Raw genomic sequence first — 24,987 nt, forward strand, 5'->3', positions numbered from 1 at the left:
TTATTTAACTTTGGGCAGCATGATGGTTTGAGCCAGGTTGAGCCAAAGTGTGGACATGGAGCTAGGGTTAGGGTTATGGCTATTGTTAGGGTTGAGCCAAATTGTGGACATGGAGCTAGGGTTAGGGTTGAGCCAGGATGTGGACATGGAGCTAGGGTTAGTGTTATGGTTATTGTTAGGGTTGAGCCAGGATGTGGACATGGAGCTAGGGTTAGTGTTAGGGTTATGGTTATTGTTAGGGTTGAGCCAGGGTGTGGACATGGAGCTAGGGTTAGTGTTATGGTTATTGTTAGGGTTGAGCCAGGATGTGGACATGGAGCTAGGGTTAGTGTTAGGGTTATGGTTAGGGTTGAGCCAGGATGTGGACATGGAGCTAGGGTTAGTGTTAGGGTTATGGTTATTGTTAGGGTTGAGCCAGGATGTGGACATGGAGCTAGGGTTAGTGTTATGGTTATTGTTAGGGTTGAGCCAGGATGTGGACATGGAGCTAGGGTTAGTGTTAGGGTTATGGTTATTGTTAGGGTTGAGCCAGGATGTGGAGATGATGTTAGGGTTAGTGTTATGGATGTGGACATATTGTTAGGGTTGAGGGTTGAGCCAGGATGTGGACATGGAGCTAGGGTTAGTGTTAGGGTTATGGTTATGTTTGTTAGGGTTGAGCCAGGATGTGGACATGGAGCTAGGGTTAGTGTTAGGGTTATGGTTATTGTTAGGGTTGAGCCAGGATGTGGAGATGGAGCTAGGGTTAGTGTTAGGGTTATGGTTATTGTTAGGGTTGAGCCAGGGTGTGGACATGGAGCTAGGGTTAGTGTTAGGATTATGGTTATTGTTAGGGTTGAGCCAGGATGTGGACATGATGTTATGGCTATTGTTAATGTTGAGCCAGGGTGTGGACATGATGTTAGGGTTAGTGTTATGGTTATTGTTAGGGTTGAGCCAGGATGTGGACATGATGTTACGGTTATTGTTAGGGTTGAGCCAGGATGTGGACATGATGTTATGGTTATTGTTAGGGTTGAGCCAGGGTGTGGACATGGAGCTAGGGTTAGTGTTAGGATTATGGTTATTGTTAGGGTCGAGCCAGGATGTGGACATGGAGCTAGGGTTAGTGTTAGGGTTATGGTTATTGTTAGGGTTGAGCCAGGATGTGGAGATGATGTTAGGGTTAGTGTTATGGCTATTGTTAGGGTTGAGCCAGGATGTGGACATGGAGCTAGGGTTAGTGTTAGGGTTATGGTTATTGTTAGGGTTGAGCCAGGGTGTGGACATGGAGCTAGGGTTAGTGTTAGGATTATGGTTATTGTTAGGGTTGAGCCAGGATGTGGACATGATAGGGTTAGGGTTATGGTTATTGTTAGGGTTGAGCCAGGATGTGGACATGATGTTAGGGTTAGTGTTATGGCTATTGTAAGGGTTGAGCCAAGGTGTGGACATGGAGCTAGGGTTAGTGTTAGGGTTGAGCCAGGATGTGGACATGATGTTATGGTTATTGTTAGGGTTGAGCCAGGATGTGGACATGATGTTAGGGTTAGTGTTATGGTTATTGTTAGGGTTGAGCCAGGATGTGGACATGATGTTAGGGTTAGTGTTATGATTATTGTTAGGGTTGAGCCAGGATGTGGACATGATGTTATGGCTATTGTTAGGGTTGAGCCAGGGTGTGGACATGATGTTAGGGTTAGTGTTATGGTTATTGTTAGGGTTGAGCCAGGATGTGGACATGATGTTAGGGTTAGTGTTATGGTTATTGTTAGGGTTGAGCCAGGATGTGGACATGATGTTAGGGTTAGTGTTATGAGTGTTATTGTTAGGTTGAGCCAGGATGTGGACATGATGTTATGGTTATTGTTAGGGTTGAGCCAGGGTGTGGACATGATGTTAGGGTTAGTGTTATGGTTATTGTTAGGGTTGAGCCAGGATGTGGACATGATGTTAGGGTTAGTGTTATGGTTATTGTTAGGGTTGAGCCAGGATGTGGACATGATGTTAGGGTTAGTGTTATGGTTATTGTTAGGGTTGAGCCAGGATGTGGACATGATGTTAGGGTTAGTGTTATGGCTATTGTTAGGGTTGAGCCAGGGTGTGGACATGATGTTAGGGTTAGTGTTATGGTTATTGTTAGGGTTGAGCCAGGATGTGGACATGATGTTAGGGTTAGTGTTATGGTTATTGTTAGGGTTGAGCCAGGATGTGGACATGATGTTAGGGTTAGTGTTATGGTTAATGTTAGGGTTGAGCCAGGATGTGGACATGATGTTAGGGTTAGTGTTATGGTTATTGTTAGGGTTGATGTGGCCAGATGGTGTGTGATGGTTGGAGGGTTAGGGTTGTGACATGATGTTAGGGTTATGGTTATTGTTAGGGTTGAGCCAGGATGTGGACATGATAGGGTTAGGGTTAGGTGTTATGGTTATTGTTAGGGTTGAGCCAGGATGTAGACATGATGTTAGGGTTAGTGTTATGGTTATTGTTAGGGTTGAGCCAGGATGTGGACATGATGTTAGGGTTCGTGTTATGGTTAGTGTTATGGGTTAGGGTTGAGCCAGGATGTGGACATGATGTTAGGGTTATTGTTAGGGTTATGGTTAGGGTTAGTGTTGGTTATTGTTAGGGTTGAGCCAGGATGTGGACATGATGTTAGGGTTAGTGTTATGGTTATTGTTAGGGTTGAGCCAGGATGTAGACATGATGTTAGGGTTAGTGTTATGGCTATTGTTAGGGTTGAGCCAGGGTGTAGAAATGAAGTTGTGTGGAGAGACATGGCAGATGACAATGAGCATGGCTCAACTGTGCAGTATTGTGTTAGAATTTATTCCATTCCATATCATACTTTTTTCCTGTGGTTTTGTTATCTTGAATGCACCTCATTTCCTACATCAACAGTGTTATGAACAGTTCAATGTTTACTCCCAAAAAACACCTGCTGGCTTATCATCTTGGAGGAAACTGCTACATAGACTCGGTTGTACACCCCATGGCCAATAAAGACAAGTCAAAGAAAAACAAAGTGTCCTTTCTCTCACTCTGTATGTGTGTCTGTGAGTGTGTGTCTGTGAGTGTGTGTGTGTGTGTGTGTGTGTGCGCACGCATGTATCTCTCTCCCTTTCTCCCCTCATGGCATCTCACACTAGAAGGACAGTGAAATCTCCCAAGGTCAATCTGGTGTGTGAATAGATAATACTCATGTTCCCATGTTTCTAACGACGAGCAAAAGGTCACTCCTCATCTACACAATTAATGATCATCAGACCATCGAGCATCACTTCACTCAAACACATCTCAAAGCAGTCAGCAGATCCCTTTCCTCTCTGAATAGGACTACAAGAACCACACCAATGATTTGATTGGAATCTGACTTGGATGTCAATCTGTCTGCAGAGAAAGATGATTATCTTGCGATATCTGATGGTTATGCTCTCTAGCTGGCCCCTGGGAGAAACTTTTATTCTGAAATCCTCAGGGCAGAAACCCAAAGCAACTCCAACAGACTTTGCTCCAGTCATCACCCTGAACAGGTGAGACACACCTGGAGTAGATACTCTCAAGGAAGTCATAATCAAAGATACGATTGAAGAAAATTATGATAGATGTTCTTTCTTAGCAGGCTGTTGGGCAAATGTTGCATTTCATTTTTGGGGGGTCATTTGTTATTGAGAGTATGATAATTACAATTATGCAGGCAATACATTATGGAACATCACTGTGCGTTATCAGTCAATGTGACCTTTAAATTCACAGTGAATGCATGTTATGCTTTTCATTGATGAAATGATCTACATCGTGATGACATCAATCAGTTTAGGGAGTTAATAGGTTAAAGTATAACCTACTTCATAACCTATTCCAATTATGTTCTAGTTAGACATAAGTTAATTTAAATAAATGTGTGTTTCCATTGCAAAGTACTTTAAAACTGACATGCTAATGTAATCAGTCAAAAGGGGGTGTTTTGATCAGAGAAAATAACAGTGTTATTTCAACTTTAGACACCATACATTTACCCATTCTAAAGACATATCAATGTCATCCTGTTCTCTGAACACACTGTGATGTCAAAAAGCCTGGTGTGTAATCATGTCTTTATTATGGTTTCAATGTCAAATTATGTCTTAGATAAATATATGCATATTGCATCAAAATTGTGGAAGGCATGAGGGAAGATTGTTGCCTTTTTTCTTGGCTGAAGGAAATGCATTTTATTGAGATGTTGATCATCAAGTAGGCTACTGTAAGAAGAAATCTGGGGAGTAATGGTCCCCTTATTGACTTGTTGCAGTTGCCAAGGGAACCCCCGTCAGACATCAAACATTTCCTTCTGAGGGGTCTGAACCTGCAGAGAGAGCCTCAGACGGAGGGGACTGGACTGGCCTCACTCAGGGTGCAGTGGATGGCTGCGTTCACAACCCAACGCAGTGACTCACAGACAGTACTGGACAGCAACGGTAAAGCTGTGTAATGTAACTCAGAAGAGCATCACTGATAGTGAACACTTTTATTACATTAGATAGTCTGAGATTCCCACCATTTGTTTGAGTCACTTATTACACAGATTTGTTGAAGTCTGACATTATTCTTGTTTGTTCAATTAGTAATTTAATTACATTTTGCAGTAGCTTGGTGGTAGTTGAACTAAATTCAAATCTTGGTAGTGTTTTCACTAGTTCATTACTTGTTTGCCATGTAGTGGTGTAGCTCAGTTTATTTTTTAAGGAACTCAGTCCGGCATTCAACTTACTCTTGAACGTTGTAATAGTAGAGTCAGTCATTATATACCTTAGAGAGCTATTCATAACTTGTGAGAAATGTACAGATCAACTAGCCCATTTCAGCTAACGTTTTTTAGCTAGGTTTTTTTTTGCCCGTCGATTTTGTTGTAATGGTTGAGTCACTGAAATATTCCATGAACACACATTAGACATGGCAAAATATATAGAATTGCAAGAAAATTAGCTTTAAAACTGCAACATGTTCTCTGTCCCCCTCCCCCACCCATGGCAAAATGTAAAGAATTGCAGGAAATAAGCTTTAAACCTGCAAAATGTTCTCTCAGCCAACAAGAGGGGTGTGAACAGTGCTTGTGCCAATAGAAAGAGACTACTGGAACTACACACTACTTTTTTTGCAAAAATAACAAAAAATATGGGTAAAGTAGGCAAGATTTCCTTTCTTTTTCAGCCTCAGACCTTCCCAATTTTCACTTGAAACATTGTTTTTGTGTTTAATAGGCTAAATTACACATTATGTTAACGTCTGACTCCTGAGTAAACTGTTCTTGCAATTTGTAGTCTATGAAATTTTAGACTAATTTTTCACAAAGTAGTTTGGATGTAAGTGAACTACTTTTTCAAAGTAACTTTAGTTAAGTAAACTATATGTTTCTTAGCAGTAGCTTTAGTTTAGCTTAACTTCTTCCAGTGTGAAGTAATTGGTAGCTTGGTAAACTATATTTTCGGAGTAACTTTCCCAACACTGACTGTTATTCTCTATTTCAGCAGGAAACTCCCAGCAAGAGTTCTCTGGAAATACAACAGGGCCACACTGCTGTCAACTGGTCTCTAAGATCTACATACAAGGTTTGACAAACACTGAAAAACCTTGCCAGTATGGTTTCCAATATGTGAAGTGACATGTGGTGTGTTGTCTGTCTGTCTCTGCTAGACCTGGGCTGGCAGAACTGGATCATCTACCCAGAGAGGTTTACCTTCACCCAGTGTGCAGCCTGCACCACACAGCTGAACCCTGCTGGCCAACAGTGTGGAGCGCACCTTCCCTCACAGGACTCCCCTCCAGAGGTAATGCATGTGCACCTTGCACCACAACTTTAAACAACATTAAAGCTACACTATAAAACATTGAAACTACACAAAGATAGATTACAGGTGTCACACTGCAAATGCATCACTAAGAATTCATGAGAAAAATTGGCATGTGATTTTCAAGTTTAGTCAAACACACATTTTGCAAACACAATGCACATGTGCTGTTATTCCATCTGACTTTCATTGAAGCGTCTATTGGTGGTTTATCTGTACAAGGGATCAAATATAATGTCTTGTGGATCTCAGTACAAAGGTGACAGGTTTAAAGGTTAGTTCCTGGATGATCTGATTGGTTCTCAAACTAGTTCAACCAGGAAATGGTAGACTCAAACTGACAGAGCAGATATCTTAACAGCCAAAAATGATTTAAGGGTCAAATTCAGACACTATGTGCCCTTACCTCTTTCTAACCCCTGAACAAATCTGCCACTGGACAGATCATACCTGATTACTTAATTGTATTTCTGAAGTCTTTCAGTTCAGATGATCACTCTCTCTAGGAAGCAACCTTGCTAAGAAACATAACTATATTAAAATACTGTAGCTTTTTAAACTGTTATCTGATGGCTACTTACAGTACAGTGACCTTTCCTTTTTTAGGTTTCCTGCTGCAAACCTGCATCCCAACACTTGGTGCCAGTGCTCTACCTGGATGAATTCAACACACTGATCATCTCCTCTGTGTATCTGACCCGGGACTGCAGCTGCACACCAGCCATCAACCCCCATCGCCATACTTAATAGACCTGTCCATTCTCCAACTGTTTTATATTATAGTGTAGAGCTCTCTAAATAAGATCCATACTCTACATTTTATATACTGTACATGGTCATGTTCCCATACTCACATAAACCCCATCTAAACATACAGTTGAAGTCGGAAGTTTAAATCAAAATTTTCAACCACTCCACAAATTTCTTGTTAATAATCTATAGTTTTGGCAAGTCGGTTAGGACATCTACTTTGTGCATGACACAAGTAATTTTTCCAACAATTGTTTACAGATAGATTATTTCACTTGTAATTCACTGAATCACAATTCCAATGGGTCAGAAGTTTACATACACTAGTTTGACTGTGCCTTTAAACAGCTTGGAAAATTCCAGAAAATGATGTCATGGATTTAGAAGCTTCTGATAGGCTAATTTACATAATTTGAGTCAAATGGAGGTGTACCTTTCGATGTATTTCAAGGCCTCCCTTCAAACTCAGTGCCTCTTTGCTTTATATCATAGGAAAATCAAAAGGAAACAGCCAAGACCTCAGAGAAATTATTGTAGACCTCTGGTTCATCCTTGGGAACAATTTCCAAACGCCTGAAGATGCTTCCAAAAGCCTGATTTAAAATTAAAATTAAATTATTTCACCTTTATTTAACCAGGTAGGCCAGTTGAGAACAAGTTCTCATTTACAACTGCGACCTGGTCAAGATAAAGCAAAGCAGTGCGACACAAACAACAACACAGAGTTACACATAGAATAAACAAACGTACAATCAATAACACAAAAGAGAAATCTATATACAGTGTGTGCAAATGAGGTAAGATTAGTGAGGTAAGGCCATAAATAGGCCGTAGTGGCAAAGTAATTACAATATAGTAATAAACACTAGAGAGATAGATGTGCAGAAGGTGAATGTGCAAGTAGAGATACTGGGGTGCAAAGGAGAAGAAAAAAAACTATATGGGGATGAGGTAGTTGGATAGGCTATTTACAGATGGGCATTGTACAGGTGCAATGATCTGTAAGCTGCTCTGACAGCTGATGCTTAAAGTTAGTGAGGGAGATATGTGTCTCCAGCTTCAGTGATTTTTGCAATTCGTTCCAGTCATTGGCAGCAGAAAACTGGAAGGTGGCCAAAAAGGTGGCCAAAGAGGAATTGGCTTTGGGGGTGACCAGTGAAATATACCTGCTGGAGTGCGTGCTAAGGGTGGGTGCTGCTATGGTGACCAGTGAGCTGAGATAAGGCGGGGCTTTACCTAGCAAAGACTTATAGATGACCTGGAGCCAGTGGGTTTGGCGCCGAATATGAAGCGAGGGCCAGCCAACAAGAGCATACAGGTCGCAGTGGTGGGTAGTATATGGGGCTTTGGTATGGCACTGTGATAGACTGCATCCCATTTGCTGAGTAGAGTGTTGGAGGCTATTGTGTAAATGACATCGCTGAAGTCAAGGATTGGTATGATAATCAGTTTTACCAGGGTATGTTTGGCAGCATGAGTGAAGGATGCTTTGTTGCGAAATAGGTACCACGTTCATCTGTACATACAATAGTACGCAGGTATAAACACCATAAGACCACGCAGCCGTCATACCGCTCAGGAAGGAGACGCATTCTGTCTCCTAGAGATGAATGTACTTCTGTGCGAAAAGTGAAAATCAATCTCAGAAACAACAGTAAAGGACCTTGTGAAGATGCTGGAGGAAACAGGTACAATAGTATCTATATCCACAGTAAAACGAATTCTATATCGACATAACCTGAAAGACCGCTCGGCAAGGAAGAAGACACTGCTCTAAAACCGCCATAAAAAAAAGCCAGACTACGCTTTGCAACTGCACATGGGGACAAAGATTGTACTTTTTGGAGAAATGTCCTCTGGTCTGATGAAAATGACTATTGTGGGGGTGCTATGCTGCAGGAGGGACTGGTGCCCTTCACAAAATAGATGGCATCATGAGGAGGGGAAATGATGTGAACATATTGAAGCAAAATGTCAAGACATCAGTCAGGAAGTTAAAGCTTGGTCGCAAATGGGCCATCCAAATGGACAATGACGCCAAGCATACCTCCAAAGTTGTGGCAAAATGACTTAAGGTCAACAAAGTCAAGCTATTGGAGTGGCCATCACAAAGCCCTGACCTCAATCCCATAGAAAATTTGTGAGCAGAACTGAAAAAGCATCTGCGAGCAAGGAGGCCTACAAACCTGACTCTGTTAAACCAGCTCTGTCAGGAAGACTGGGCCAAAATTCACCAAACTTATTGTGGGAAGCTGGTGGAAGGCTACCTGAAATATTTGACCCAAGTTAAAGAATTTAAAGGCAATGCTACCACATACTAATTGAGTGTATGTAAACTTCTGACCCAATGGGAATGTGATGAAAGGAATAAAAAATGAAAGAAATAATTCTCTCTACTATTATTCTGACATTTCACGTTCTTAAAATAAAGTGGTGATCCTAACTGACCTAAGACAGGGAATTTTTACTAGGATTAAATGTCAGGAATTGTGAAAAACTGAGTTTAAATGTATTTGGCTAAGATGTATATAGACTTCCATCTTCAACTGTATATCTATTATAATTGTTCTATACTATGGTATACTATGGTGTAGAGTTCTGTAAATAAGACCTATTTGTATGGTCACGCTCACATCCCTGATGTTGCAGATCAAAACATTGGCTTTTGGGACACAACTGAGAGTCAGTGATTAGACATGTCAGTAGTTCCATTACCTCTGGTCTGACCTCTGTGTTATATTTCTCAGGGCTGGCTGCACTCATTGTTGTTGTGTAAACAGTAATCCTGGGAAACAAGGAACATGTTTTTAATATAAGACACACCCATCTACCCACAGAAAGTTATATGAAACATACAAATCACAGTTAGTGCATGTATGGGTAAGATGGAAACCTACTTAAATACCAGTGTGACATGAAAACATTGAAAAGCTTCAAAACAGGGACAATTCTAATCAAAATCTTCAGTGACAATATACTACAGCTATTTTTTCAGACAGTTTCATAACAGAGGCCTATTAACTTTATTGCTGTGGTAAGGCAAAGGGAAGTGAAAGCAATGTTCGTTGCACAAGAAACCTCCCTTCTGCCGCTCACACATTGATTCACACTGGGGAATGCCACAGAGAGAAATGAGGACATAATAAACAAACTTCTTCTTCCTTACCTGTTACATACATTCAAGATTCAATGTCACATACACAAGTACAGTGAAATGCCTTGCAAACTCAAAACCCAACAATGCAATAATCAATAACAATGTAATACTAGAAAAAAAAACAAATAAGAAGAAATATGAAGAACACAATAAGCAAGTAAGTATACTATTACAGGGTCAGTTCCAATAACATATTTACAATTTCGATACTGGATTGATGGAGGTAGATATGTGTAGAGGTAAGGTGACTAGGCAACAGGATATAAGATAAACAGAGTAGCAGTAGCTTGTATGTGAGTGGGTGTGCGTGTGTGTGGAGTCAGTATAAATGTATGTGCATATTATGTGTGTGTGAGCAGATGATGGAGTATGTGTGTTAGTGAGTGTGTAGGGCCCAGTGAGTGTGTAGGGCCCAGTGAGTGTGTAGGGCCCAGTGAGTATGTAGGGCCCAGTGAGTATGTAGGGCCCAGTGAGTGTGTAGGGCCCAGTGAGTGTGTAGGGCCCAGTGAGTGTGTAGGGCCCAGTGAGTGTGTAGGGCCCAGTGAGTGTACATAGAGACAGGACCTGGGAGACAAAATTACTGATATATAAAAATACAGTTATATTTCTGGATTTTCTATGAGAATAACTTGTAGTCAAATATAGTCAATGATACAGTATAGCATTGTCAACTGTAATACTATCTAAACAAATATTGACCAAACACATACAGGCATAAACTTGCTTTATACATTGTATCCATATATATATATTATCTTGACCAGTAGCATTTAATGCTTTGTTGGCTGCATCTCTGGATGTCATTCACATGAAATTAATGAACATATAATTATGGAGTCATGTAAAGTGAGCAGTATGCTTACCTGCAATGATCCTTTGCAGGAGGCGGCAGCCAGTGATCGAAGTTGGTCTCTACTCTGAACCACCTATAGTAGGAAAGGTCACTGTACTGGAAGTAGCCATCAGATAACAGTTTAAAAAGCTACAGTATTTTAATATAGTTATGCTTCTTAGCAAGGTTGCTTCCTAGAGAGATTGATCATCTGAACTGAAAGACTATAGGAAAACAATTAAGTAATCAAGTATTATCTGTCCAATAGCAGATTTGTTCAGGGGGTTGAAAGAGGTAGGAAAACAAATAAATAAGGAAAGTGCAACAGCTGTGTTGTGGTAAAAAAAAAGAAGACATATGGTAGTCACATAGTGTCTGAATTTTACCATTAAATCATATTTGGCTGTTAAGATATCTGCTCTGTCAGTTTCAGTCTACCATTTCCTGGGTGAACTAGTTTGACAACCAATCAGATCATCAAGGAACTAACCTTTAACCTGTTACCTTTCACTGAGATCAACAAGACATTCTATTTCATCCCTTGTACAGACAAAGCACCAATATATGTTTCCATGGAAGTCAGAGGGAATAACAGCACATGTGCATTGTGTTTGCAAAATGTGTGTTTGACTAAAAACTGCTTAGTAATGCGTTTGCAGTGTGGCACCTGCAATCTATCTTTGTGTAATTTCAATGTTTTATAGTGTAGCTTAAACGTTATTTTAAGTTGTGGTCGCGGTGCAAGGAGCACATGGCATTAACTCTAGAGGGGAGTCCTGTGAGGGAAGGTGCGCTCCACACCGTTGGCCTGTGGGTTCCACCAGTCTGTCCACTTAACCCCCATCCTTGCTGACCTCCATTGGCTACCTGTCCCTCAAAGAATTGACTTTAAAATGATCTTCCTTGTCTACAAAGCCCTAAATGACATTGGGCCTGCCTACCTGTCAGATCTACTCCCCACTTACAAACCTCCACGCACCCTACAGTCAAGTCACGCCAAACTGCTTCATGCACCCAGGACCCGCCTCCAAACAAATGGGGGCAGTGCCTTTTCCTGCCATGCACCACACCTTTGGAACTCCAAGACATCTAAGGGCTGTTTAGACTGTTGTTTTTTAAAGAATCCTCTTTATCGGCTGGCCTACCCTTTATCCTAGACTTTGATTGTTGCTTTTATGGTATGGTTATATACATTTGCATTGTTTTTTTAAAACCAATTTTTCTATTTTAACTTTTATTTTATGCACTTATTGGTTATTCTTGTATATTGAAAATGGCTTTACAAATGTAATTTATTATTATTAGAATATTATCATCAGATATTGGGCTTTTAAAATAAGATACCAAAACATATCAGGGTGTCCACTCTTGGATGTGTAAATTAAGTGCAGTGTACTTCCCTTTTTTAGGTTTCCTGCTGCAAACCTGCATCCCAACACCTGGTGCCAGTGCTCTACATGGATGAATTCAACACACTGCTCATCTCCTCTGTGTATCTGACCCGGGACTGCAGCTGCACACCAGCCATCAACCCCCATCGCCATACTTAATAGACCTGTCCATTCTCCAACTGTTTTATACATTAGATTCTACATTTTAAATTCTGTACATGATCATGTTCCCATGAACCCCATCACCCTACTAACTAAACATATGTCCATTATCAATGTTTTACATCATGTATGGTCATGCTCACATCACTGATGTTGCAGATCAAAACATTGGGTTTTGAGGTGTTACTTTGAATGTCTCTTGTTGCTCATCTAGTTTGGGGATTTCTTTCAAACTATAATCACATTATTGTTCATGGAATAGACCTACTGTATTGTATAGTTAGGGCTGACATGCAACACATCATTGTGGTTGTCAAAACAGCTTTATTACGTTTGGGAAAAACGGTTTAATCCTGTGTAAGGTTCGATCATTCATGTACCTTATCAGCTCTGAAAGATGTGAATGGTGTATTTGAAAATATATATTATACTTTGTACCTTACAAAAATATTTTCTGGCTTTGACATGTTGTGACATATGCCTCTTGAAGTAGGAAACGCAGCACCCTGCTACAACCAACTCCCCGTGGAATGAAAGAGGTATGGGATTGCAGGTAAATTACCATTTACTGGGAATTTATTTCCTTAACACGGTAATGTGGGGTAAAGGGGCTGGACGGAACCAAAGCAAAGAAAGTTAGAGTCCTCTCTCCTACCTTACCTGCCTACCCACCTAACTTTAACACCACTTGGTGCGCTAACCAAAGTACTGGGGTGGTCCGCCCAGGTCTTACCTAGAGTGAATAGACAGAGTACATACTACGGGTATATGTATGCCCGCTGGCCTCTTGCCTAAGCACTCCCAACGTACCATCCACTTCCCCCCTGTGAACAAATTAAATAACTACTAACTTTAAAGTGAACAACTTCAATAATCACAAACACAGTCATTTTGACCTACACATACCTCAGCAAGACCAGCTACAAAATCCTTCACAAAAACTTATACAGCCCAATAACGAAACAGGACATACAAAGAAGCTCTCTCCTACCAAAGGAACACTGGCTTTTATCCAGCTGCAGAAGGAGTGGGTAATTGCGGTCAGCTGTGTCTCCTGACGAGAGAGCGGGACCAGAGCTCCAATCGGCAATGGGGCCGACCAATCAGCTGCTTGGGGGAATCCAGGAAGCCATTTTCCTGAAATACACACATACATATACACGAGCCCACAACACAGACACTGGGGAACGTAACACTTGTTTTAACATTCTTCTCTAAATAATGAATATTTCACATGCAGGCACCAGAGACATTGTTTCTGTATTATTTCTAAAATTCAAAAGGTTTGTATTACTGATGTATTAATTTTGTGGCAGTAACAGTAGCTCTCTGCTAGGTCAACAATGTAGAAACATTGGATTTTTATTACTAGTTTTATTACTCATTTTGACAGTGGATGATCTGTATAAATTCACATAAGGCATTTTATGTTGCATGAATTCATCAAAATTAAATGAGCTTTATTTAAATATAATCATGTTCACCACTCTAAAATACTAGACTCAATGTGTGTGGACATAATCATAATTCATATTTCCAAATAACATTTTGGGTAAAAAATATATTAATTTTATCACCTAAAAAAATACATGACAAATAACTCATGGAATAAAACATTTAAAAAAGGCACTTTTAATGCAGACAATCTCTGCTCTGCCCTTTCTGGAAACAACATAATCATGGTTTTGGTCCACGACTCAGCTTTATTCATTGCTATGGCAGCCCTGGAAACACAGGAAACAGAAGGTTAAATCAACAACCACAATGATGCTTTGCATGTCAAACAAATGTTTGATCTGCAACATCAGTGATGTGCGCATGACCATACATAATGCAGTAGGTCTAATTTACAGAACTTTACACCATAGTATAGAACATTGAGAATGGACATATGCTTAGTTAGTAGGGCAATGGGGTTAATATAATTACATTATATAAAGCATACTGTAAGTAATCAACTATTACTAAGTAACCAACTATATTGTAAGTAAACATTGTGTATTGTATTGGGACTAGGGCTGTCAAACAATTTAAAACAATTGAGGTAAATTGCAGAATTTGCTGTGATAAATCACAAATTAAGATTTTTTATTTTTACCCCTTTTTCTCCCCAATTTCGTGGTATCCAATTGTTTTTAGTAGCTACTATCTTGTCTCATCGCTACAACTCCCGTACGGGCTCGGGAGAGACGAAGGTTGAAAGTCATGCGCCCATCCGATACACAACCCAACCAAGCCGCACTGCTTCTTAACACAGCGCGCATCCAACCCGGAAGCCAGCCACACCAATGTGTCGGAGGAAACACCGTGCACCTGGCAACCTTGGTTAGCGTGCACTACGCCCGACCCGCCACAGGAGTCGCTGGTGTGCGATGAGACAAGGATATCCCTACCGGCCAAGCCCTCCCTAACCCGGACGACTGCAGTACAGTGCCCTTAACCACTGCGCCACCCGGGAGGCCGAAAATTAAGAATTTGCTCAAATTGGAGCTGTAAATTAAGATTTGTTTTTTATACAGATAGCATTACAAGAATATTGACGTCTTGATTTTGTCCAGCGTAACGGTTAGCAAAATCAGGTTAATTTATAAAGCACACTTTCTTTAACCTCGATGAGTATGATTACATGCACACTAATACAACTGATTATGCAATAGTCATGTAAACACCTTACTCTGCTCAACTTAATCGGTGTAAGATCAGAATCGAAGTGGGCATAAGCTGATTATTTATTTAAATTTTTTTAACTTTCTAATTATTAGGACATCTAAACACCTTAATCTGCATTCCAGCGGTGTATCTGATCTGCACATGTGCTAGCACCAGCCAAGCGAGCCTCCCTCTTTAGCTCAGTGAAGTGAGTTGGGAACAACTGAATGTATGAGTCTTAAAAGTAGTTTTCACATACAAACTTTATATGTCCGTACTCAGAATCAAATATGCTTCTCAGAAATATCATGGTCGCTGTGGTAGAATGTTTATTTTGATTGCCGATTTTCTGCTTTTAAGAGTGTGCCATCAGGTAGCCTGATTTCAGATGTGTCCATGCAAACAGGATAATTAGGGAAACCTTTCTTCTTGCAAAGCGTGTAAACGTTTTAATTGAATTATTATATTAATCTGACTATCCACATTAATCACATTATTGTGTGCATGTAACCATACTCAACGTCAACTTGTTTTAACATCGCATTGTTTTAGCTGAATAGATGATGTATTTTGGTTGTTTTCAGAGGATTTTCAATGCTTTCCGACAATGCCGTTAATCACGATACACTGACATTACAAAAAGTTAACTGATGAATTATGACAGCCCTAATTGGGACACAACAGAGCCAATGATTAGACATGTCAGTAGTTCCATTACCTCTGGTCTGACCTCTGTGTTGTATTTCTCAGGGCTGGCTGCACTCATTGTTGTTGTGAAAACAGTAATCCTGGGAAACAATGAACATGTTTTTAATATAAGACACACCCATCTACCCACAGAAAGTTATATGAAACATACAAATCACAGTTAGTGCATGTATGGGTAAGATGGAAACCTACTTAAATACCAGTGTGACATGAAAAGCTTCAAAACAGGGACAATTCTACTCAGATCTTCAGTGACAATATACTACAGCCATTTTTTCAGACAGTTTCATAACAGAGGCCTATTAACTTTATTGCTGTGGTAAGGCAAAGGGAAGTGAAAGCAATGTTCGTTGCACAAAAACCCTCCCTTCTGCTGCTCACACAGTGATTCACACTGGGGAATGCCACAGAGAGAAATGAGGACATAATAAACAAACTTCTTCTTCCTTACCTGTTACATACTGGGTTCATTGACAGGACCTGGGAGACAAAATTACTGATTTAAGATGCTTAAACCATTTATTTAAAAATAAATACAGTTATACAGTGCATTCAGGTGCCTTTTCTTAAAAAAACAAATACCTTATTTACATAATTATTCAGACCCTTTGCTATGAGACTCAAAAGAGTCCACCTGTGGTAAATTCAATTGAATGGACATGATTTGGAAAGGCACACACCTGTCTATATAAAAAGGTCTCACAGTTGACAGTACATCAGAGGAAAAACAACAAGCTATGAGGTCGAAGGAATTGTCAGTAGAGCTCTGAGACAGAATTGTGTTGAGGCAGAGATCTAGGGGAGGGTACCAAAAAATGTCTGCAGCATTAAAGGTCCCCAAGAACACAGTGGCTTCCATCATTCTTAAATGGAAGAAGTTTGGAACCACCAAGACTTCCTAGAGATGGCCACCCAGCCAAACTGAGCAATCAGGGGAGAAGGGCCTTGGTCAGGGAAGTAACGAAGAACCTGAATGTCACTCTGACAGAGCTCCAGAGTTCCTCTGCGGAGATGGGAGAACCTTCCAGAAGGACAACCATCTCTGCAGCACTCCACCAATCAGAGATCCTTGATGAAAACCTGCTCCAGAGCGCTCAGGACCTGACTGGGGCCAAGGTTCACCTTCCAACAGGACAATGACCCTAAGCACGCAGCCAACCAGTCTCTGAATGTCCATGAGTGGCCCAGCCAGAGCCCGGACTTGAACCCAATCTAACATCTCTGGAGAGACCTGAAAATAGCTGTGCAGTGACACTCCCCATACAACCTGACAAGGCTTGAGAGGATCTGCAGAGAATGGGAGAAACTCCCCAAATACAGGTGTGCCAAGCTTCTAGTGTCATTCCCAAGAAGACTTAAGGCTGTAATCGTTGCCAAAGGTGCTTCAACAAAGTATTGAGTAAAGGGTCTGAATACTTATGTAAACGTGATTTCATTTTTTAAAATATATAATACATTTGCAAACATTTAAAAAAAACAGTTTTGGCTTTGTCATTATTATTCCACAAAATGTGGAAGTCAAGTGGTCTGAATACTTTCCGAATGCACTGTATTTCTGAATTTGCTATTAGGATAACTTGTCGTCAAAAAGTAGTCAATGATACAGTATAACATTGTCAAATGTAATACTATCTAAACAAATATTCAGCAATAACATACAGCCATCTACTTGCCTTATACATTGTATCCATATTGATATTATCTTGACCAGTTGCATTTAATGCTTTGTTGGCTGCATCTCTGGAAGAAAGATACATAAGCCATCCATTCACATGAAATCAATGGAAATATAATCATGCAGTCATGTAAAGTGAGCAGTATGCTTACCTGCGATTATCCTTTGCAGGAGGCGGCAGCCAGTGATCGAAGTTGGTCTCTACTCTGAACCACCTATAGTAGGAAAAGACACTACACTTCATTTACACATTCAAGAGTAAACACCCCGATAAGTTTTGGCATCTTATTTTAAAAGCACAATATCTGCTGATCATATTATAATACATTTGTTTATTATTGTATAATGAAAAGCAAATTATCTAAAAGTGCATAAAATAAAAGTTAATAGAAAAAAAAAAAAAAATAAAAAATATATATATATATATATATATATATATATATATATACAGTGGGGCAAAGAAGTATTTAGTCAGCCACCAATTGTGCAAGTTCTCCCACTTAAAAAGATGAGTGGCCTGTAATTTTCATCATAGGTACACTTCAACTATGACAGACAAAATGAGAAGAAAAAAAATCCAGAAAATCACATTGTAGGATTTTTAATGAATTTATTTGCAAATTATGGTGGAAAATAAGTATTTGGTCACCTACAAAAAAAGCAAGATTTCTGGCTCTCACAGACCTGTAACTTCTTCTTTAAAGAGGCTCTTCTGTCCTCCACTCGTTACCTGTATTAATGGCACCGGTTTGAACTTGTTATCAGTATAAAAGACACCGGTCCACAACCTCAAATAGTCACACTCCAAACTCCACTATGGCCAAGACCAAAGAGCTGTCAAAGGACACCAGAAACAAAATTGTAGACCTGCACCAGGCTGGGAAGACTGAATCTGCAATAGGTAAGCAGCTTGGTTTGAAGAAAGCAACTGTGGGAGCAATTATTAGGAAATGGAAGACATACAAGACCACTGATAAACTCCCTCGATCTGGGGCTCCACGCAAGATCTCAATCCGTGGGGTCAAAATTATCACAAGAACGGTGAGCAAAAATCCCAGAACCACACAGTGGGACCTAGTGAATGACCTGCAGAGAGCTGGGACCAAAGTAACAAAGCCTACCATCAGTAACACACTACGCCGCCAGGGATTCAAATCCTGCCATGCCAGACGTGTCCCCCTGCTTAAGCCAGTACATGTCCAGGCCTGTCTGAAGTTTGCTAGATAGCATTTGGATGATCCAGAAGAAGATTGGGAGAATGTCATATGGTCAGATGAAACCAAAATATAACTTTTTGGGAAAAACTTGTCGTGTTTGGAGGACAAAGAATGCTGAGTTGCATCCAAAGAACACCATACCTACTGTGAAGCATGGGGGTGGAAACATCATGCTTTGGGGCTGTTTTTCTGCAAAGGGACCAGGACGACTGATCTGTGTAAAGGAAAGAATGAATGGGGCCATGTATCGTGAGATTTTGAGTGAAAACCTCCTTCCATCAGCAAGGGCATTGAAGATGAAACGTGGCTGGGTCTTTCAGCATGACAATGATCCCAAACACACCGCCCGGGCAGCGAAGGAGTGGCTTCGTAAGAAGCATTTCAAGGTCCTGGAGTGGCCTAGCCAGTCTCCAGATCTCAACCCCATAGAAAATCTTTGGAGGGAGTTGAAAGTCCGTGTTGCCCAGCAACAGCCCCAAAACATCACAGCTCTAGAAGAGATCTGCATGGAGGAATGGGCCAAAATACCAGCAACAGTGTGTGAAAACCTTGTGAAGACTTACTGAAAACGTTTGACCTCTGTCATTGCCAACAAAGGGTATATAACAAAGTATTGAGATAAACTTTTGTTATTGACCAAATACTTATTTTTCACCATAATTTGCAAATAAATTCATTAAAAATCCTACAATGTGATTTTCTGGATTTTTTTCTCATTTTGTCTGTCATAGTTGAAGTGTACCTATGATGAAAATTACAGGCCTCTCATATTTTTCAGTGGGAGAACTTGCACAATTGGTGGCTGACTAAATACTTTTTGCCCCACTGTATATATAACCATATCATAAAAGCAACAAAGTCTAGGAGGAAGGGTAGACCAGCCGATAAAGAGGAGTCTTAAGGCCTGCTTGAAAAGCCCCAACAGTCTGAACAGCCCTGAGATTGTCAGGATGGAGTTCCAAAGACATGGTGGGTGGTAGGAAAAGGCACGGTCCCCCATGGTTCTGCTCTGGGTTCTGGGCCGATGCCATTAAGGGCTTTGTAGACCAAGAGGAGAATTTTAAAGTAAATTCTTTGAAGAAGACAGGTAGTCAATGGAGGTCAGCAAGGATGGGGGTGATGTGAGCAGACTTTTTGTTTGTGTCAGAAACCTTGCAGCACTGAATGAGCTGTAATTTATTAATTTAGTTTGCAGGCAGGCCCCCCAAGTACTGCATTCCCATAATCAATTCTGGAGAAAACTAATGCATGGATAAGCTTTTCTGTGTCAGAAGTGGTGAGAGAGGGTCTTAGGGAGATGTTCTTCAGGTGAAAGAATTGCGTTTCACAGTCTAATGTGGGCATTAAAGAAGAGAGCAGGGTCGAATATCAAATCCAGGTTGGTTATGACTGAGGACAGGGGGAGAATGATGTGGCCTTCTATGGCAGAGTGGATGCTGCAGGATTTGGTGATTTGCTGGGGGTTGCTTATCAGCATTGCATCGGTCTTAGTGCTGTTGAGTTGGAGGAAGTTGTTCTTCATCCAAGGTTGACAAAGCAGATGTGTCAGGCTTGGTTTTAATGTACACCTGTGTGTCATCTGCGTAGCAGTGGAATTGGACACTGTGCTGTCTGAAGATCTGGCCAAGTGGGCGCATGTAGAGCAGGAAGAAAATGGGTCCTAGCATCGACCCTTGTGGGACACCGCAGGTTATGGTGGACATTGAGGATTACGCACTGCTTGTGGTTAAAGGTGAACCAGTTTAGGGCAGTCCCACAGATGGCAGTGTTCCCTGTGAGGCACTGCAGTGGAATGATGTGATCTACTGTTTCAAAAGTAGCACTGAGGTCCAGAAGAATCAAGATGGTGGGGGATACTGTATCTTCTGCCACGAGCAGGTCAGTAACAGCATTCAGTACTGTGCATGGGTCTGAAGCTGGTCTGGAGCGCCTCATAAAGCTTGTTAGTGCTGAGGTGTGAGTGAAGTTGAGTTGCCAACATCTTCTCCAGGACTTTTTTAAAACTCAGACAAAACAGTTGCTAGTTCTAAGTCCCAAGAAACAAATATATCTTCTGTTGGATCTGAGAATTAATATTGATGATTGTATAGTCCTCTCAAATTAAACTGTGAAGGACCTAGGCGTTACTCTGGACCCTAATCTCTCTTTTGACGAACAAATCAAGACTATTTCAAGGGCAGCTTTTTTCCATCTACATAACATTACAAAAATCAGAAAATCTCTGTCCAAAAATGATGCAGAAAAATGTATCCACGCTTTTGTCACTTCTAGATTAGACTACTACAAAGCTCTACTTTCCGGCTACCTGGATAAAGCACTAAATCAAGTTCAGTTAGTGCTAAACACGGCTACTAGAATCTTGACTAGAACCCCAAAATTTTATCATTTACTCCAGTGCTAGCCTCTCTACACTGGCTTCCTGTTAAGGCTTGGGCTGATTTCAAGGTTTTACTCTGAACCTTCAAAGCATTACATGGGCTTGCTCCTACCCATCTTTCTGATTTGGTCCTGCCATACATACCTATACGTACACTACGGTCACAGGATGCAGGCCTTCTTGTCCCTAGAATTTCTAAGCAAACAGGGCTTTCACCTATAGAACTCCATTTTTATGGAATGGTCTGCCTATCCATGTGAGAGATGCAGACTCGGTCTCGACCTTTAAGTCTTTATTGAAGACTCATCTCTTCAGTGGGTCATATGATTGAGTGTAGTCTGGCCCAGGGGTGTGAAGGTGAACGGAAAGACACTGGAGCGACGAATCGCTCTTGCTGTCTGCCTGGCCCGTTCCCCTCTCTCCACTGTGATTCTCTGCCTCTAACCCTATTACAGGGGCTGAGCCACTGGCTTACTGGTGTGCTTCCATGCTGTCCCTAAGAGGGGTGCGTCACTTGAGTGGGTTGAGTCACTGACGTGATCTTCCTGTCCAGGTTGGCTCCCCCCTCGGGTTGGTGCCGTGGGGAGATCTTCGTGGGCTATACTCGGCCTTGTCTCAGGGTAGTAAGTTGGTGGTTTGAAGATATCCCTCTAGTGGTGTGGGGGCTGTGCTTTGGCAAAGTGGGTGGGGTTATATCCTGCCTGGTTGGCCCTGTCCGGGGGTATTGTCGGGTGGGGCCACAGTGTCTCCCGACCCCTCCTGTCTCAGTCTCCAGTATTTATGCTGCAATAGTTTGTGTCAGGGGGCTAGGGTCAGTCTGTATATCTGGAGTATTTCTCCTGTCTTATCCGGTGTCCTGTGTGAATTTAAGTATGCTCCGTCTAATTCTCTTGCTCTCGGAGGACCTGAGCCCTAGGACCATGCCTCAGGACTACCTGTCCTGATGACTCCTTGCTGTCCCCAGTCCACCCGGTCGTGTTGCTGCTCCAGTTTCAAATGGTCTGCCTGCGGCTATGGAACCTTGACCTGTTCACCGGACGTGCTACTCTGAATGATCGGTTATGAAAAGCCAACTGACATTTACTCCTGAGGTGCTGACCTGTTGCACCCTCTACATCCACTGTGATGATTATTATTATTATTATTATTATTATTATTATTATTATTATTATTATTATTATTATTATTAGACCCTGCTGGTCATCTATGAACGTTTCAACATCTTGGCCATGTACTGTTATAATCTCCACCCGGCACAGCCAGAAGAGGACTGGCCACCCCTCAGAGCCTGGTTCCTCTCTAGGTTCCTGCCTTTCTAGGTAGTTTTTCCTAGCTACCGCGCTTCTACATCTGCATTGCTTGCTGTTTGGGGTTTTATGCTGGATTTCTGTATAGCACTTTGTGACATCGGCTGATGTAAAAAGGGCTTTATAAATACATTTGATTGTTTGATTGACTTAAGATAAAAATGGGAGGTTGGAAATATGGGTCAGACTCAATGATAACAGTTAGCATAACTCAGCTTTATAAATCTCAGCAGCTCTTAAAACAAACTAATACAATTTGTGTTATGGAAGAGACCCCTCATTTCCTACCCTCCATTTAAGGGTTCCAGAGGCCAGATATCAGCTGGGCCCTTCCTGTCCCTGGTAACCACCACTCCTTCCCCAGGCTTTACTCCGGCAACGATGTAGTACACACTTGTGATGATTGGGATTTTGGACAGCCGCATCACAGCATCCTGAAAGTCTGCTGCTTCCTCCAATGTCTGAAGAAAAACAAGAAAGGACAAGCCACAATAGTAGGTTAATAGACAAGCCATAATAGTCATTTGTGGTTAGCAAAGTGTTGATTTTTGTGGATGTTGATGGTTAAACTTCCTGACTTACCTCTCTCACCAGCCAGCTGACTGGAGATCTTTTCAGCAGGAAAGCAGAGACCCAGTTCTTCCACCAATTCCACCAGTGGTCTTCACCTGATGATAACACACTGCCTTAAATGACTGACTCACACCTTTATGGATGTGTCCTGGACAATTAGATAAAGTGAATCCTTACCACGCTGGTCACCAGAGACTGTGAATTTATTTGGACTCTGTCCGGTCCACAGCCCGACATAGCCAGCAAAAGATGTACCACGATAAGCCACCTGGAAAAGTTGAGTAATTAGGAGGGGATTTTACTTTACCCTTTTTCAGCCTAACATCACACTCCAGATTTACTTCACAGTGCCCAAACTAAGTTCTCTGGCATTATCGGCTGATTGACACCTTGGCCTTGCAGAAGTGAAACTGCAGATGTAAAGGTTGAGCTGTGTAACCATGTGTAACATACCGTTCCATTTTTGAGAAAGAGAACATTGATGGTGAGATTCCGGAGTATATCATGTGGGTAGTCAAGGTTCCTGCCATGATACAAACGTCCACTTGTGTCCTGAGCTACAATACTAGTGCAAAACCTACAGATGCAATAGGAGCGTGTTAAGCCATGAAGGGGGGGGGGGGGTTCTTACAACACATACTTTCATTCTTCTTCTTTGTGCTTCTGACAACAAGAAGCTGTGACTACATTCTTGTTTCAACTGGTTGAATGGCATTTGTATCAGTAGGCCTACATGTAAAGCAGATCAGTTCATACATACGCTGATATTTCATAGGCAAAGTTGAGAAGGATGATATCGGAAAGGCTCCCTCGAAAATATGAGGCCATTCCTCTGATCTCCCCTGCGTATGGAGGAGGTACATACTTCTCCAAGGCCTCCACAACCGGAGTTACCGCATGATGCACCCATTTTGGAACAGTGGCACTGCAACAAAAAAAATATTACGTTTTAGGTGTTAATATTAATCAACACCATGGGCAAGCTTAGGCTACTCACATTGTGTCGGTCAACATACTGTATGCCTGCAGATAATCATACATATTTAAACTGCAAGCACAGATATTAAGCAAATAACATTTCATGGCATATTTTGTCATATTTGACATATTAAATGGTAAGTGAAAATAAATGGTTAAGTCTGATCAATGTCCATATACTGAAGTTGACGTAAAACTTCTGCAATTCAGGTTTAGGCTACATAATCAAAAGTCCTGTCCATCATGTGACATTAAAGCAAAAATCTATATTTTACAGTTTGAGACTAATATTATTAAACCAACTTTTGGAGGCAACTAGAACTTCTATAAATAGGCATTCCGCCTTATTAAGCACTTACTCAATCACTTCAGCACCTGCTTTCACCAGGTAGTCGACATCAAAAACTTTAAATAGAGGCGCCCATCGCACTTCTGGGGGATCATCCAAGCTGACGTTGACCACAGCTGGAGCGAAGTCTGACTCACATGAAACGACCAGACCAAGCAGGAGCAATGTTGACAACATCGTGCCCTTTTCGCGGATATGGCAGTAGCCTAGGAACTTGTGCGTTCAATTCAAATGGGCGCAACTTTACAGGCAACATCGTTGCAACTTCTCCATAACTTCCTGTTTCTCTTTTGGGGTAGCGCCTGTGAGCATGGTTAAAGGGGCAATCTGCGATTGTAACATTTTCGAACATTTAAATTAATGATATATAGCAATTGATTATTGTAGAGTATATCTTACACATTGTTCATGGACTTAGTTAAACTGTGTAACCCCATCAGAATCCAAAATATACACTTGTTTTACTCCTTTGTAAACAAACGCTGTATAGCTTCAAAACATGGTTAAAACGTTTAATGATCTCATGGATGGTCAGTTCTTTAATCAATAGCTCTGTCTTTGAATTCTGTGGTTACAATTCTCCAGTCTCAGCCGTTTGGGGCGGCAGGGTAGCCTAGTCGTTAGAGCATTGGACTAGCTGACAAGGTACACAATTTGTCGTTCTGCCCCTGAACAGGCAGTTAACCCACTGTTCCTAGGCCGTCATTGAAAATAAGAATTTGTTCTTAACTGACTTGCCTAGTAAAGGTAAAATAAAAAATTGCCAAATCTTTGTTGTTGTTTAAACTGCAGATTGCCGCTTCAAGGTGAGAGTATATCATCTGACAACTGCAGCAGATATGCGGATCCCAAGCCTGGTCTGCGTATAGTACGTTTTTACGTTAATATAGCACCGCTTCCGTTGAATTTATATATACTGATAGTATATATATATATACTCTACTGATAGCACCGTTTCCGTTGAATTTAACGTAAAAACGTACTATACGCAGACCAGGCTTGGGATCCGCATATCTGCTGCACAACCTGTTGCGGAACGCTGTTAGAAT

At 41.2% G+C, this 24,987-nt stretch overlaps 2 protein-coding genes across 5 annotated transcripts; one reads left to right on the plus strand and one right to left on the minus strand.

Annotated features, from left to right (window-relative positions):
• The first annotated feature begins 3,166 nt into the window (after positions 1-3,166).
• Positions 3,167-12,240, plus strand: LOC112232834 (bone morphogenetic protein 6-like). 3 transcript variants are annotated; one of them, XM_042320452.1, is made up of 5 exons: positions 3,167-3,515; positions 4,277-4,442; positions 5,493-5,573; positions 5,659-5,792; positions 11,962-12,240. In XM_042320452.1, the coding sequence occupies exons 2-5, from the start codon at positions 4,388-4,390 to the stop codon at positions 12,100-12,102; spliced, it is 411 nt and encodes a 136-aa protein (XP_042176386.1). In that variant the 5' UTR covers positions 3,167-3,515; positions 4,277-4,387; the 3' UTR covers positions 12,103-12,240. The 3 variants fall into 3 exon arrangements, with proteins under 3 accessions (XP_042176386.1, XP_024255848.2, XP_024255849.2); XM_024400080.2 differs by lacking the exon at positions 11,962-12,240 and adding an exon at positions 6,420-6,687 and having other exon boundaries at positions 3,195-3,515; XM_024400081.2 differs by lacking the exon at positions 11,962-12,240 and adding an exon at positions 6,420-6,687 and having other exon boundaries at positions 3,203-3,515; positions 5,496-5,573.
• A 1,197-nt stretch (positions 12,241-13,437) lies between these two features.
• Positions 13,438-24,595, minus strand: LOC112232833 (N-acylethanolamine-hydrolyzing acid amidase). 2 transcript variants are annotated; one of them, XM_024400078.2, is made up of 11 exons: positions 23,949-24,595; positions 23,477-23,536; positions 23,065-23,188; positions 22,789-22,879; positions 22,621-22,706; positions 22,327-22,499; positions 17,290-17,352; positions 17,136-17,202; positions 15,914-15,942; positions 15,473-15,542; positions 13,438-13,829 (listed from the first exon to the last, which is right to left on the minus strand). In XM_024400078.2, exons 1-11 carry the CDS (start codon positions 24,113-24,115, stop codon positions 13,809-13,811), a joined length of 951 nt encoding a protein of 316 aa, XP_024255846.1. In that variant the 5' UTR covers positions 24,116-24,595; the 3' UTR covers positions 13,438-13,808. The 2 variants fall into 2 exon arrangements, with proteins under 2 accessions (XP_024255846.1, XP_024255845.1); XM_024400077.2 differs by having other exon boundaries at positions 23,372-23,536; positions 23,949-24,591.
• Positions 24,596-24,987: the final 392 nt, after the last annotated feature.

This window comes from Oncorhynchus tshawytscha, linkage group LG04 (assembly GCF_018296145.1).
Source record: "Oncorhynchus tshawytscha isolate Ot180627B linkage group LG04, Otsh_v2.0, whole genome shotgun sequence".
NCBI classification, from domain to species: Eukaryota; Metazoa; Chordata; class Actinopteri; order Salmoniformes; family Salmonidae; genus Oncorhynchus; species Oncorhynchus tshawytscha.